General features: G+C 50.1%; 2 protein-coding genes and 2 gene segments (V, D, J or C); all 4 read right to left on the reverse strand.

Moving 5' to 3' along the window:
- The window catches only part of LOC122470399 (immunoglobulin lambda-1 light chain-like), a 214,345-nt gene that overhangs the window by 146,349 nt on the left and 53,668 nt on the right, over nt 1-14,328 (reverse strand). Inside the window, exons 1-2 of one of the 4 annotated variants that reach the window (XM_043557930.1) lie at nt 13,099-13,227; nt 12,413-12,707 (exon numbers count right to left, since the gene is read on the reverse strand). The exons of the other annotated variants lie outside the window; for them this stretch is intronic. Of the exons in view, the coding sequence (XP_043413865.1) occupies nt 12,413-12,707; nt 13,099-13,144 (341 nt within the window). The 5' untranslated portion in view covers nt 13,145-13,227. Of the gene's footprint in view, nt 1-12,412; nt 12,708-13,098; nt 13,228-14,328 lie in introns of those variants that run through there. 4 annotated transcript variants of the gene reach the window in all.
- The window catches only part of LOC122470398 (immunoglobulin lambda-1 light chain-like), a 336,020-nt gene that overhangs the window by 141,714 nt on the left and 179,978 nt on the right, over nt 1-14,328 (reverse strand). The gene's annotated exons all lie outside the window — the stretch shown is intronic.
- Nucleotides 1-14,328, reverse strand: part of LOC122470393 — a 644,196-nt gene that overhangs the window by 127,160 nt on the left and 502,708 nt on the right.
- Nucleotides 1-14,328, reverse strand: part of LOC122470388 — a 901,179-nt gene that overhangs the window by 109,411 nt on the left and 777,440 nt on the right.

Below are 14,328 nucleotides of genomic sequence, written 5' to 3' on the forward strand. Positions count from 1 at the left end.
GCCACACAGAGTGAACCTGGGACTAGGAGCACTGCAGGCTCACCTGGGAGCTGTTCCACATTCAGATACCTGGGCCCCACCCCAACCTGCTGCACCTGCAGCTACATCTTGTGGAGACACCCCCCTCCCGCCCCATCAAGGGACTGTGTGCTCACTGAGCTTCACAAGCTGAAGTCTAGGCCACTGTGGAAAATCTCACTTCCTCTGCTTATCTCCTATTTGGCCACCTGGGACATGGGGCTTAACTGTCCTGCTCTGGTCAAGTGAACTTGATTCAGATTCTAGACCCTATAGTGATGGGGAGAAAATGGGTTAAGAATGGACTCTTTCACCAGTCACATGGAGTGTGTGCTATGGATGGGGTGAGACCCCAGGGAATATGGGGTGCATGGCTCTGGAGGCAGAGAGTGTGCCTTGTCTGCTTTTGTCTCCTCCTGGGGGTTAATCATGTGCAAGAGAGGACGGCACTGGTTGGGGCATTTCATGGTGACTACACGGGGGAGCTGGGTGTCTACTACACCATTGGTACAAGCACAGGTGTGTATGGATGCACAAGATCCCCTAATATTCCCTGGGTCTGTTTAACAGTCATAAATGCACCACAATCCAATTCAGCAGGTCTGATAATGGACCAACTTTCTAGAATGAAGGTCTAGTCCTACCAACAGGCAGCGATGGTGACTAGCTCAGGTATTTGCTGTGGGAAGGGGATATGGGGTGGGTGGTGGGGTAGTCAAAGAAATGAACAGGGTATAAATAATATGTGTTTCTTCCTAATGTTGTAGGAATGTGTTTGGATGTATATTAATCATAAGTTTCTGTTTAGTTCTCCTGCTACATCCAATTTATCCTCTAACATCAGATGTGTTAACAACAGTTAACTTTATTTCTCAATATTGAAGTTATAGGATGTCAAAACATCTGGGACAAAAGTAAATATCCCTAACAGAGAAAAATGTATTTTGTATGCTCTTGGGGGGTAGGACTGAGCATGTTTATAATTGTTCACTGGGTGGTTTCATCATATTTGGTGGAATCATTGCTGTCAACATCTCTTAATTGGAGACGGTGATTTCTGGGGATGTGGGTGGATTTCATACAGATAAGGGGTCGATGTGGTGGCTTGTTAAGTGTCCCTGTTGACAGGCTGAACTGTTTTTCACAGAATTATTTTCTATGTTTTTGGGTGAGGTGGGTGTAAGGAGACATTCTTGTACAAGATTTGGGGGATAGAAGTGAGGCAACACCCATTTTGTGGCTCACTCCATGGTTGTGTATCTTCTGGTCACGTTGCAGAAGGAGGCAACTGCCTCAATGTCCCTCATTCACCCTTAGGATGGATGTGACTCCCTAACTTGCAGAGCACCTAGTGTGTCTGCATCTTTTTTCATTGTATAAAAATACTGGAATGGTCTGATCTGTTTGGGGATTGGACAAGCACATTGGTGATCTGGGGGAGAAACGCCAGCTCTGTGAGTATATAGTGGCCTCTTCAGGTCCCTGATGACCCTGTTGGGGACGCAGGTCATCCTGGATTGGGTTCCTGAAAGCAGACTCCGAATGGAGAAGTGCCTGTGTAGGAGATCTGGAAGGAGGAGAGGTCAGACTGGGCAGGAGAAGTGACCCACACAGAGTGAGACATCAGATGAGGCCTCATTCCTGCAGGGAGCTCTAAAGCTGGGACCTTTCAAGACATGTGAAAGTGGGGCAGGGCCTAGGCCTCTAGGCCTCAGGAGATTATTTAACTGAACCTCTATGAGAAGGCAGTTTTCTGAAGCAAGAGTCCTTGGCAGTGAGGAGCACCCCTGTGAGCTGTCAGAGGCTCCAGGCAGTAGTGGGTGGGTGTGTGAGCCCAAAAGACAGGGTGTGGGTGACCCCACAGTGTCTACTGCACTCAGGTGAAGGTGGCTCCACACATGACACCAGGGCTTCAGGACCTCAGGTGAGCTGGGAAATTTGGGGCTCTAATCCTTGTCAGTTGTGAGAGCAGCAGCCCACAGCCACCACATAGAAGTGCAGAGATAATGAGCCCTGGCCAAAAGTCCCCGTGTCTTTTCTCTACCGAGGCCCTCTGTTCCCAGTTCACACCCAGGCCCCAAGAAGCAGGGAAGCCTAGTGCTGTCAGCTGAATATTCACTCTGACCCCCCCTGTGCAGAGCCAGCCTGGGGGACTGGATGAGAGGGACATCTGAGGGCCTCAGGAGACCTGGGCCAAACCAGCTCTGCTTTGTGCACAGACCTCCAAGGGCTGGAGGAGAGTGTGACACAGACAGAAGGGGTTTGTGTCTCACTTCCCCATTTGCCTGTGTCACTGTGAGGATCATAGTTGCTACCATATGACTGACAGTAATAGTCAGCCTCGTCCTCAGCCTGGGCCCCGCTGATGGTCAGGGTGGCCGTGTTCCCTGAGTTGGTGCCTGAGAATCGGTCAGGGATCCCTGAGGGCCGGTTGCTATCATTATAGATAATCAGCACAGGGGTTTGGCCTGACTTCTGCTGGTACCAGTAAGCATGATTACTTCCAATGTTGTTTCCTCCACATGTGATCCTGGCCATCTGTCCCAGGTTCACTGACACTGCCGGGGACTGAGTCAGCTCATAGGAGGCCATGGAGCCTGCAAGAGAGAAGGTGAGAGGTGGGTTTCCAGCCTGGGGTGTCATCCCCGAACACTCCCTCCTGCCTGGCTTAAGCTCCACTGATTCTCTAGGCTCCAGTGTCCACTCTGCTGTCATCTTAGTCCCTGGGGCCCATGGGCCCGCCTTGTGGATGGAGCCTTTGAACAAATGAGAACTACCCCCCTCTCCTTTCCCTGGGCAGGTGCAGCCCTTCAGGACTCACACAGATCAGTGAGCACAGTGGGGGGCTATCACCCCACCAGCCCCCCATCCCACAGCAGGGTCTTGAGTATCCTAACCCCACTGAGGCTCCCCTGCTGAGCTCAGAGTAGAGCCAGGCTTGTCCCAGAACCCTGGGCCTGGGGTGGGTGTGAGCCTGGGCACAGCACCTGTGCAGTGAGCAAGGAGGCCGAGGAGGAGATGGGTCCAGGCCATGGTGGAGGTGCCTCGATTCTGTTCCCTGAGGTCCCGAGGCTGGGCAGGGTTCCTCCCAGGCCTGACTTATCCCCTTGCTGGAGACACCTGCTGTTCATGCAAATCAACCAGGGCTCAGGGGCTGCTGCTGAGGAGCCTTGTGGTTTTAGAAATGGGCTCAGCCCCAAGGGGCACAGAGATTGGAGGCGCAGCCCTTCAGATCCTCTTTCAGCCCAGGGAATTCTGCTTCACCCTCTGATCCCATAGTCTGGGATCCACAACTCCATCCCTCTCACTGTCCTGGTGTAGCTTCTGAGCAGGTGTCCTCACAGCAGAGCTCAGAGTTGGAGTCTGTCTGCATTTTCTGAACTTATAACAGAATGTTTACTCTCTAGGTGACTGGAAGAGCTTAGGTCATTGTGGTGTCCTACGCAGGTCTATGTTGGGGAACTTCAGAACCTGAACAAATTCCTCCCTTGCCAAGTGCACATGGAGTATTAGGGAGCCACGAGGTGTGGTAGGATTGTGTCCTGAGGGAGAACTCGTGGGACAGGAGTAATCCATGCCATGCCTCAGTAGCCCCACAGTGTACTCAGTGCCAGGGACAGACCAGGCTTGAAGAAGGTTTGGTAGTAACTGAGTTTAGCAAGAATGGGCTGGGCTGGAGAGGCATGAAGTAAGTACTGGACCTATGCTAGAGACAGAGGCAGATTCTACAGAAGACAGATCTGAGAGACACCAAGTCAGAATTTTACAGCACTATCAAAAGTAATACTGTAGAAACTTACACCTTTTTCTACTGGTGTCAGGTCATCGCAACCCACCTTCCCCAGCTGTTAGAACAGCTGATGTCCAGATCCTCCCCATGTCCAAGTGGCTTTGCCAGGTGATCTCTGCTGCCCTCTGGTGGCCGCTTCACACTGGCTGCTGGAGGCACAGGGAAATCCTTTGCCCAGCTGGAGATTCCAAACCCACCGCTCACATCCTGTTTCCCTGATTCCTAGACTACTGATCCCAGGGGAGGAACTGCTCCTCTCTGTGGGGTCCCTGCCAGCCTCAAGACAGGCAGGAAGAAATCAAATTATCCATGAAAATAGAAACAGCCTGATGTGAGGAGGAGAAAGCAGGGCCCATCTGAAGTATCATTGCTTATATCTTTGGGGTGATGGTTGGTCACGGGTGTGGTTCTAGGGTTTGGCACCACAGGTGACACAGCATTTAGGAAATGTGTCTTATTGGCGCTAGCTCCTGGTACACAAAATAGGGTGGTGGTGGCTACCACTCCAAAGACAGACACAGAGAACACTCACCCAGCCATCAGTTATTCAGATTCACTTGGGTTGGCACATTCTGTCCTGAGAAAGGAGTGTGAACAAGACAGAGGTCTTGCTCCGTTACCTTCCTGTGTGTGGAGCAGCACAGTGGACACATTTGGTAATGCAACAGACAGTCTCCAAACCCTTCTACCTGTATCTTGTTTCTATATCAATTAGAAGCCACACTATTGCTATCTCAGGTCCCTTTTGAGCCAATGTGACCGTATGGGCTAGAGCCGGCTCATGAATGTGTCAGCTGAAGTCCTTTTAGGGGAGTTTTCTTCTTGTGAATGATAAAACAGACCAGATATGTAGTGAGTGCCTTACCTCTTTAACATGGGTGTGATAGCTGGAGCAGCAGCAGCCATCCCATGGTCTGTTGTCAACAACAGTGAAAAGCAAGCCTCCACAATAGTGATGGTGGAACCGAAAGTGAGCAGATGTGGGACTTCACGGAATCGGTGAGTACTTGGAGAAACACCTCTGATTTCAGACTTATTTCTTCAGGAGGAAAAGAAGTGCCTGAATGTTCATGCCTCTGTTTGAGATGTGCATATATTACATTAAAATTTTTCTGACCAATTAGGATAATAATTAGCACGAAACAATCAGTTAAAAAATATAGCAATGGGGAACATGTGCCGTGTTGTGTGGTACATAGATAATGAACTGAGATCAGACAAGGTGACAGGCAGGTGCTGGGTGGTGAGAGCCTGGAGGAGGCCTCTCTGCAGAGGTGACCTTGGAGCTGCTCATAATGGGAAGAAGGAACAGTTTAGTTTAGAAGAACTAAAGAGTGTGTTTGGAGTCAGTCCCTGTGGAGAAGAGTCTGGTTTGTCTGAGGATGCAGGGACAGTGAGGACCTTAGGAGTCTGTGATTCAAAACTATTTGAGTTCCAAGGTGATTATTTTCTCATATTATAACCTCAGGGACAGGAGTGATGGGTTAGAATTCTCATCGCTGTATGTTCCAAATATAAGGGGCCTCACGAGAGGAGTCCCTGTGTGAGCTTCCCTGCAAACTGAAAGGGAAGCAGGAGCCCTTTTGTAGCTGAGTCACTGTGGCTTATCTGCAGCTCACCCATGTGTGTGTGTTCCACATGACATCAAATTCCTGTCACACATCCCTTCATTATTATATCTTTTATATACATACACATATATGAATATATTGTATTTGTGCCTGTATATACTAATTGTGTCTGCATTGTGTGCTTGCAGATATGTGTGTGTGTAAATGTATACATACATTTACAACATATGTGCATATATTTTCTATAGATTGAACTCTGAATTGGGTACCTAAGTGGTAGTTGATGAGATCCTTGAGTTTCTAGGAGACACAGAGTTCCATTTCCTCACCAATGAGAAGTAGGTATGGTTACCACAGTGAACAGCAGGACCATATTAGTGTTCAGACTCATTTGACAGAGGACGTTAGTATCATTTAGTTAATAATGATGTTCCTAGAGCTGAAATAGATAGGTAGCTGTCTATTTTTTTTTTACATGTGTATAAATAGAAAGCTATGCTTGGCAAACACTTTGGCTTCCTACTGAACTTAACAGAGATGGAATGCTCCTTAGAAGCCACTAGATTACCGTGTGATGTGAGCTGCTTGCATGACCAGGTGTTATCTGATAAACCATGCATGGAATTGGGCATTCACAGCAGCTCTCCATCATCAAACAGAAGAGGTAAATTTGAGATCAGGCTTCACCAGGTTCTGAAGACACAAGTGAGTTGCATAAGGAAGAAGCTGGGTGTCCATGACCCCAACCCCTGCAGCATTGTCTTTTCTCTGTCTCCCACAACTATGGCCTGTGCTACTATAGAGAAAATAACAGAGGTTCCTATATGGTATGCAGCCAACTCTGAGAGTTAACACTATTAGTACTGCAGCCCTAATCTGGGACAGCCCTGCATAACATGGGGGGTGAAAATTGTCCCATAAAGTAAGATTTGAGCAGAGTACTTGGTTCATTTTGCCTGGACAAACGGAAAGACAGAGGTGGCTTTATACTAACCTATATGCTCTGACTCATAGTTTGGCTGGATGGTCAGAGACTTGGAAGGAACAATAAGAAAACTGGTGAAAAATGTTTGAGGAAGACACATGTGAATAGAACCCTCCCCCAAAGAACACAGAGGTAGATGCCATTTGTGTTCAATGAAAATGCCTACCACACTGTGCCCTCAAGAGGAAATGGTACTAATAATCAGGTGGATAATGTGACATTTCTGGGGACAGTGGTCAGTCTTCTTGTCCATCCACTTGTAAACTGGCCCAGTGGGCTCCACAGCACAGTGCACATATTGGAAAGTATGTGGTTATTCATGGGGTGATCACTGTGGATTTCCACTCACTAAAGCTGACCTGGATGCTTCTGAGGACCAATCTGCCAACAGTAGAGACCAAGTCTTAGTTCCTAGTAGGAGATCATTCCCTTGGGAATCTGCCTGGAGTCTGTTTGCTGATTCTTTATAATAAGCCCCTTCTATCCTGGAGGGGATAGCTCTGTTCTTATTGGAATAGACCTTTACTGTAGGTAGAGACTTGCTTACTTTAACTGCAACACTTCCTCCCAAACTATTACCCATGGATTTCCAGAGTGCCTTGCCCACTATTCAGAAGCCACAGAAGCAGTGTGGCTTCTGTCCAAGGCACTCATTTCACTAAAATGAAGGGCTGCAATGTGCCCATACCCATGGAATTCATTGCTTCAACCATCTTCCCCAACATTTTGAAATAGCTGTCTTGAATGAATGGACTTGGCCTTTGGCAGACTCAGTTACTGTGCTAGCCACATAGAAACACTTTGTGTGTCTGGGGAAGCATTTTCCAGGATATGATATTTGCACTAAATCTGTATCTAGTATATGGTGTTGTTTATCAGATAGCCAGGATTCATGGGTCCAGGAATCAAGAGGTGGAACTGAGAATGTCCCTAGTCACTGATATTCTTGGAGGCCTGCTGAAAAATTATGACTGCCTGTCACCATGACCCTACACTCTGCTGCCTTAGAGGTACCTGTTCTAAATTAGATGTGCTTCCACCCAGTAACACAACAATGATTCTGTTCTACTGAAAGTTAAGACTACCCCTTGTTGCTTTGAGCTTGTCATGTCTCCATGGATGTCTCTCTGTCTGTCCTTCCAGCCAGGTCTTCCATCCACAATAAATTCCCTAGCCAAGAAAATGTGACAGCCTCATCCTGCCTTCTGCATATGCACTTGTGATCCACAGGGTGCAGAGCCTGCCTGGAGACTGGGTTGGGAGTGAGGTCTGGGAATCTCAGATCTGGGCACCTGGGGAACACCTGCTGAATCCTTGTCCACCGTCCTCCTGGGGCTGAAGGAGAGTGTGCGAAAGATGGGGAAGGAGTTTGTGTCTCACTTTCCTGTCTGCCTTTGTCACTGTGAGCATGTCTACCACTGTTTCACACCTGATAGTCGGCCTCATCCTTGGCTCTGGTCCTGCTGATGCTTAGGGTGTCTGTGTCTTTGAAGTTGGAGCCTGAATATCAGTCAGGAATCCCTGAGGGAGGCTTGTTATTGTCATATATGACCAGCACAGGAGTCTGTCCTGGCTTCTGCTGGTATCACTGAACACCAAAGGTTTCTACATTGTCTCCCTGAGAGGTGGTCATGGCCATCTGTCCCGGGGCCTCTGACAACAAGGGTAGCTGAGTCAGCATGCTGGAGCATACAGGAATGTAAGTGAGGGGTTCACCTGACCAGGAAGGGAGGCTGGAGAAGCGCACAGGTTCCCAGTCCCTGTAGAGGAAGAGAGAAGAGCAGAAGCCAACAAGTTCAAGGCAGCAAAAGTCACCTGCACCAGGTGAGGAAGGCCGTCCAGGCTGAGAGGGGATGTGGGACAACCTCAGCCAGAATTTTCCAGGTCCTGGAGGAGACAAGCATTTTTTCTTAGATATGCCAGCTACTGCTGGGGGGCGCTGCTGCTCTTGGCCATGGAGCCCCCTGGACAAGGGAGGTGCCAGCCCATTTATTGTCCTGTTGATGGAAAAGCCAATGATGAGAATTTCCAGATTATAATCCTCTTAAGTGACGTCTTCATGACCCTTTAATCAGACAAAACCCTGGAAATATTATTTCGGTCATAGGGATTCCCACCAAAGATCATCTTTCTTGTTCATCAGGTCAATAAGTAAATTTAGAGGAAATATTCCAACTGTATTTGCCATGCTCTTGTGAACAATGATTTTTTCCATCTGTGTCTCCCCACACCCATGAAGGTATTGCTCTGATTCAAACCGGATGGAAATAGGGGGAAGCTTCTGCTTTTCCTTCTTAATAAATTCCTCATCTGTTGTTTTGACCTCCTGCAATTGCTCTGCTCTAAAAATTAATTTCAAAACCACAAGTCAAAGAATCATGAGAGAAATTCAATTTAGGTAAAAAATCCATTCACTTCTTGGGAAAGATCTTTCCCCCTCAGAGAGACAGGTAAGGCCTGAATGAGACATGGCCACCATACAGGGTCAGCATGGGGATGGGTATGAGTCTATGTGGGTCAGATCTGGGCTAAGGGTCAGCGCTGCCTGGTGCAGGTGATGGGATGTGGGGCTGTGGGAGGACAGAGGTGCCAGGAGAAAGTCCCACGTAGCACCCAAGATGGTGGCTGCACTTCCTCCACAGTTTCTGTAAAACCTAAGGATGGAAGGGCCGGGGACAACAGGGGCCTGGTCCCCTCTTTGCAGAGCGCGAGGCAGTCCTTCAGGATGTGGGGACACCTCATCCAGGAAACCAGAGGAAACATTCTCTACGGCCCATCCAGGTTGCCTGTACCCAAGGAGAAGAGGAAGTCCCACAGGTCTGTGCTGTCTGAGACAGGTGCCTCCCCTGCTGAGTGACACGTGATTACATTTGGGGCCCATATGATGTATAATGACACTCTAAATTTTCATTCTCTACTGTAAAACCTGACTACCATCCCCATAGTCAGAATGATCATGCTACCACTCTGCTACTTTACAGCAGGGTAAACATAGATCAGAGGACAGGGAACATGCTAGGGTCTCCCACCCTGCAGGGGCCAGGACCAGGGAGGATACCTGATCCTATGCCCTGACTAGAATCTGCTCAGAAAGCAGGTGAGAATAAGAGCCAGACCAGGACAGGAGAGTTTGTGTCCCATTGTCCATCCTTCTGTGTTACCTGAGTCACTGCCAGGCACTCCCACTGCCATGGCAAGTGGCACAGCAATGGTTAGCCTAGTCCTGGCCCTCAGTCGTGGTCATGCTCAGGAGGCCATGTCCCTAAGTACTGTCCTCAGAATCAGAACCGGATGTTTGCTCATATCTGTATGTATTACCAGCTCGGGGACCAGGCTTGGCTTCTGCTGGTTCCAAGAGGCATGTTCACTCCCGAGCTCATCTGCAGAGCAGAGGATCTTGGGCCTGCCCAGGGCCCCTGACACAGAGCAAGTCAGCATCATGTCAGGGGCTGCATAGAGCCTGTAAGAGAGGAGAGGAAAGGGTCTTGGAGGAAGACATGGTGGCTAAGTCAGAATGACTGGCCCAGCCCTGTGAGGGAAAGGAGCGATGTGGTCGTGGTGATCGCAGGGCCCTGACCCCATGGACCTTCGGTGGGACAGAACAGGGCACCTGTGCCGCACGCTGTGCCTCCCTGTGGGCCTCTCACCTGTGCAGGAGCAGCACGGGAGCAGGAGTGAGGCCACTCAGAGTGTGGTCCTGGGACTAAGAGCACCGCAGGCTCACCTGGGAGCTGTTCCACATGCAGATGCCTGGGCCCCACCCCGACCTGCTGCACCTGCAGCTGCACCTTGTGGAGACCCCCCTTCTCCAGGGGAGTGTGTGTTCACTGGCTTCACAGTCTAGGAGTCTAGGCCACTGTGGAAAATCTCACTTCCTCTGCTTGTCTCCTTAGGTTGTACTTGGACACCTGGAGGTGGGGCTTAACTGTCCTGCTCTGGTCAACTGAACTTAAATCAGATACTAGACCCTGTGCCGATCTGAAAAAATGATTTAAGAATAGACTCATTCACTGGCCACATGGAGTGTGTGCTGTGCATGGAGTGAGACCCCAGGGAATATGGGCTACATGGCTCTGGTGACAGAGAGTGTGCCTTGTCTACTTTAGGCTCCTCCTTAGGGTGAATCATCAGGAAAAGTGGGGGCACTGTCTGGGGTGAATCATGGTGACTATCACGGGGGAGCTGGGTTTCTACTACACAGGTGGGGCAAGAAGGGGTGTGTATGGATTCAGGAGATCCCTTAATACTCCCTTGGTCTGGCCGCAATCCAATTCAGCAGCTCTGATAATAGAACTTCCCTGAATGAAGGCTTAGTTGTGCTGACTGGCAGGGATGATGACTCTCTCAGGTGTTTGCTGTAGGAAGGGGATATGGAGTGAGTGGTGATGAAGATGATTTAGACACCACTCTGACCACAGGCTAGTTGCAGGAATGAGCAGGGTAGATGTAACAAGTGTTTTTTCCTTATGTTGTATTGATGTGTTTGGATGTATATTAATCCTATGTTTCTGTCTTGTTCCCCTGTGTCATCCCATTATCATCTACCATCAGATGTGTTAAGGGTAGGTAACTTTCTGTCTCAATACTGAAGTTTTTGAGACCAATCCCCTGGGACAAAAATGAACATCTGTAGCAGACACAAATGTATGTTGGGTCCTCTTTGAGAGAAAGGAGAGCATTATTTGTGGTTGTCATGAGATAGTTTCACCATGTCAGGTAGAAGCATGGTTACCAACATCGTCTTTATTTCCAGACCGTAGTTTGTGTGGATCTGGGTGGACTTTACGTGGATGACAGGGGCCTGTGGTAGCTTGATAGACTCATCATTGACAGACTGAACTGTATTTCACAAAATTGTTTTCTGTATATCCTGGGTGGGGTGGGTGTGAGGAAAGATTCTTGTGCAAGATTTGGGGGTAGAAGTGACACTGCACCCATTTTGTGTCTCACTCCATGGTTGTGTATCTTCTGGCCCCTCTGTAGGAGGAGGCAACTGCCCCAAAGTCCCCCATTCACCATCAGAATGGATGTGACTCTCCCACTTTCTGTCAGAACCCAGAGCACGTAGTGTGTCTGGATCATTTCTCTTTGTATAAAAATACAAGAAATGATCCAATCTGTCTGATCATTGGACATGCACATTTGGGATTTGGGGGAGAAATTCGAGCTTTGTGAGTATATAGTGGCCTCCTCAGGTCCCTGCAGACTGTGTTGGGGGTACTGGTCATCCTGGATTGGGTTCTTGGAAGCAGACTCTGAGATGGAGAAATGCATGTACAGGAGATCTGGAAGGAGGAGGAAGGTCAGACTGGGCAGAAGAAGTGACCCACACAGAGTGAGACATCAGATGAGGCCTCATTCCCGCAGGGAGCTCCAAAGCTGGGACCTTTCAGGACATGAGAAAGTGAGGCAGGGCCTTGGCCTCTAGGCCTCAGGAAATCATTTAACTGAACCTCTCTGAGAAGGGACATAAATGTGGGGAGGCACTTTTCTGAAGCAAGAGCCCTTGGTGGTGAGGAGCACCCCTGTGAGCTGTCAGAGGCTCCAGGCAGGAGTGTGTGAGCCCTGATGAGGGGATGTGGGTGACCCCACACTGTCTACTGCACTCATCCATTGTACTCAGGTGGAGGTGGCTCCATGCATGACACCAGGGCTTCAGGACTTCAGGTGAGCTAGGAAATTTGGGGCTCTAATCCTTGTCAGTTGTGAGAGCAGTAGCCCACAGCCACCACATAGAAGTGCAGAGATAATGAGCCCTGGCCAAAAGTCCCCGTGTCTTTTCTCTACCGAGGCCGTCTGTCCCCAGTTCACACCCAGGCCCCGAGAAGCAGGGAAGCCTAGTGCCGTCAGCTGTAAATGCACTCCTGACCCTCTCTGTGCACAGCTTCCTGGATATTGGATGGGGAGGGAGGTGGGGGAAATTCAGATCTGGGGACCTGGACCAGATCTCATTGCTTTGTGTACAGGTCTCCAGGGGCTTGGAGAGAGCATGACAGAGATGGAGAAGAGGTTTGTGTCTCACTTCCCCATCTGCCTGTGTCACTGTGAGCATTACCACTGTCCCACACCTGACAGTAATAGTCAGCCTCGTCCTCGGCCCGGGCCCCGCTGATGGTCAGGGTGGCCGTGTTCCCCGAGTTGGTGCCTGAGAATCGGTCAGGGATCCCTGAGGGCCGTTTGCTGTCCTCATAGATAATCAGCACAGGGGCCTGGCCTGACTTCTGCTGGTACCAGTAAGCATTTTTACTTCCAATGTTGTTTCCTCCACACGTGATCCTGGCCGTCTGTCCCAGGTTCACTGACACTGAGGGGGGCTGAGTCAGCACATAGGAGGCCACGGAGCCTGCAAGAGAGAAGGTGAGAGGTGGGTTTCCAGCCTGGGGTGTCATCCCCTGAACACTCCCACCTGCCTGGCTTAAGCTCCACTGAATCTCTAGGCCCCAGTGTCCACTCTGTTGTCATCTTAGTCCCTGGGGCCCATGGGCCCGCCTTGTGGATGGAGCCTTTGAACAAATGAGAACCAGCCCCCCTCCTTTCCCTGGGCAGGTGCAGCCCTTCAGGGCTCACACAGATCAGTGAGCACAGTGAGGGGCTATCACCCCACCAGCCCCCCATCCCACAGCAGGGTCTTGAGCATCCTGTCCCCACTGAGACTCCCCCGCTGAGCTCAGAGTCAGGACCAGGCTTGTCCCGGAACCCTGGGCCTGAGGTGGGTGTGAGCCTGGGCACAGCACCTGTGCAGTGAGCAAGGAGGCCGAGGAGGAGAGGGGTCCAGGCCATGGTGGAGGTGCCTCGATTCTGTTCCCTGAGGTCCTGAGGCTGGGCAGGGTTCCTCCCAGGCCTGACTTATCCCCTTGCTGGAGACACCTGCTGTTCATGCAAATCAGCCAGGGCTCAGGGGCTGCTGCTGAGGGGCCTTGTGGTTTCAGAAATGGGCTCAGCCCAAGGGACACGGAGATGGGAGGGGCAGCCTTTCAGATCCACTTTCAGCCCAGGGGATTCTGCTTCACCCTCTGATCCCATAGTCTGGGATCCACAACTCTATTCTTCTCTGTGTCCTGGCCTGGCTGCTGGTAGGGTGTAGTCACAGCAGAACTCAGAGGTGGAGTCTGTCTGCATTTTCTGAACCCCTTATAGAAAGTTTATTCTCTAGGTGACTGGAAGAACTTAGGTCAGTGCGGTGTCCTACCCCAGGTCTATGTTGGGGAACTTCAGAACCTGAATAAAATTTTTCCCTTGCCTAGTGCACATGGCTTTTGGTTTTGGGGAGCCATTGAGGTGCTGTAGGTGTCTGTCCCGGGGGAAAGTCATAGAAGCTGTTCCTCAGTATCCCCAGGGTACACTCATTACTAGGGGCAGACCCATGTGGAGCAAGGTTTGACAGTGACTGAGTTTAGCAGGTATAGGCTGGGCTGGAGAGGCAGGAAGTACTGGAATGGTGCCAGAGACAGAAGCACATTGTACAGGACACAGATGTGAGGGACCCCGCGTCAGAATTTAACATCAGTGTCAAAGGTGATACTGCAGAAGCCTATGCCTTTTCCTTCAGGTGTCAGGTCATGGTGACCCACCCTCCATCCCTGTTAGAACCTCTGATGCCCAGACCTTCCCCATGTCCAAGTGGCTTTGCCAAGTGACCTCTGCTGCCTCTTGATGGCCACTCCACACTGGCTACTGGAGGGGCAGGGAAGTCCTTTGTCCAGGTGGAGAGGTGGAACCTACTGCTCACATCCTGATACCCTCATCCATGGGCTGCTGTTCCCAGGGAGAGGAATTGCTCTTATCTTTGGGGCCCCTATCAGCCTCCAGGTCAAACAGGTGGAGATCAGTTTATCCAGGGAAATAGGAAGAGGCTCATATAAGGAAAAGGCAGGGTCCATTTGAGGTATCACTGCTCACATCTCTGGGGTGGTGGGAAGTCATCTGTATGGTTGTGGCACTTGGCACGAGGTGACAGAGGACTC

This window comes from Prionailurus bengalensis, chromosome D3 (assembly GCF_016509475.1).
Source record: "Prionailurus bengalensis isolate Pbe53 chromosome D3, Fcat_Pben_1.1_paternal_pri, whole genome shotgun sequence".
NCBI classification, from domain to species: Eukaryota; Metazoa; Chordata; class Mammalia; order Carnivora; family Felidae; genus Prionailurus; species Prionailurus bengalensis.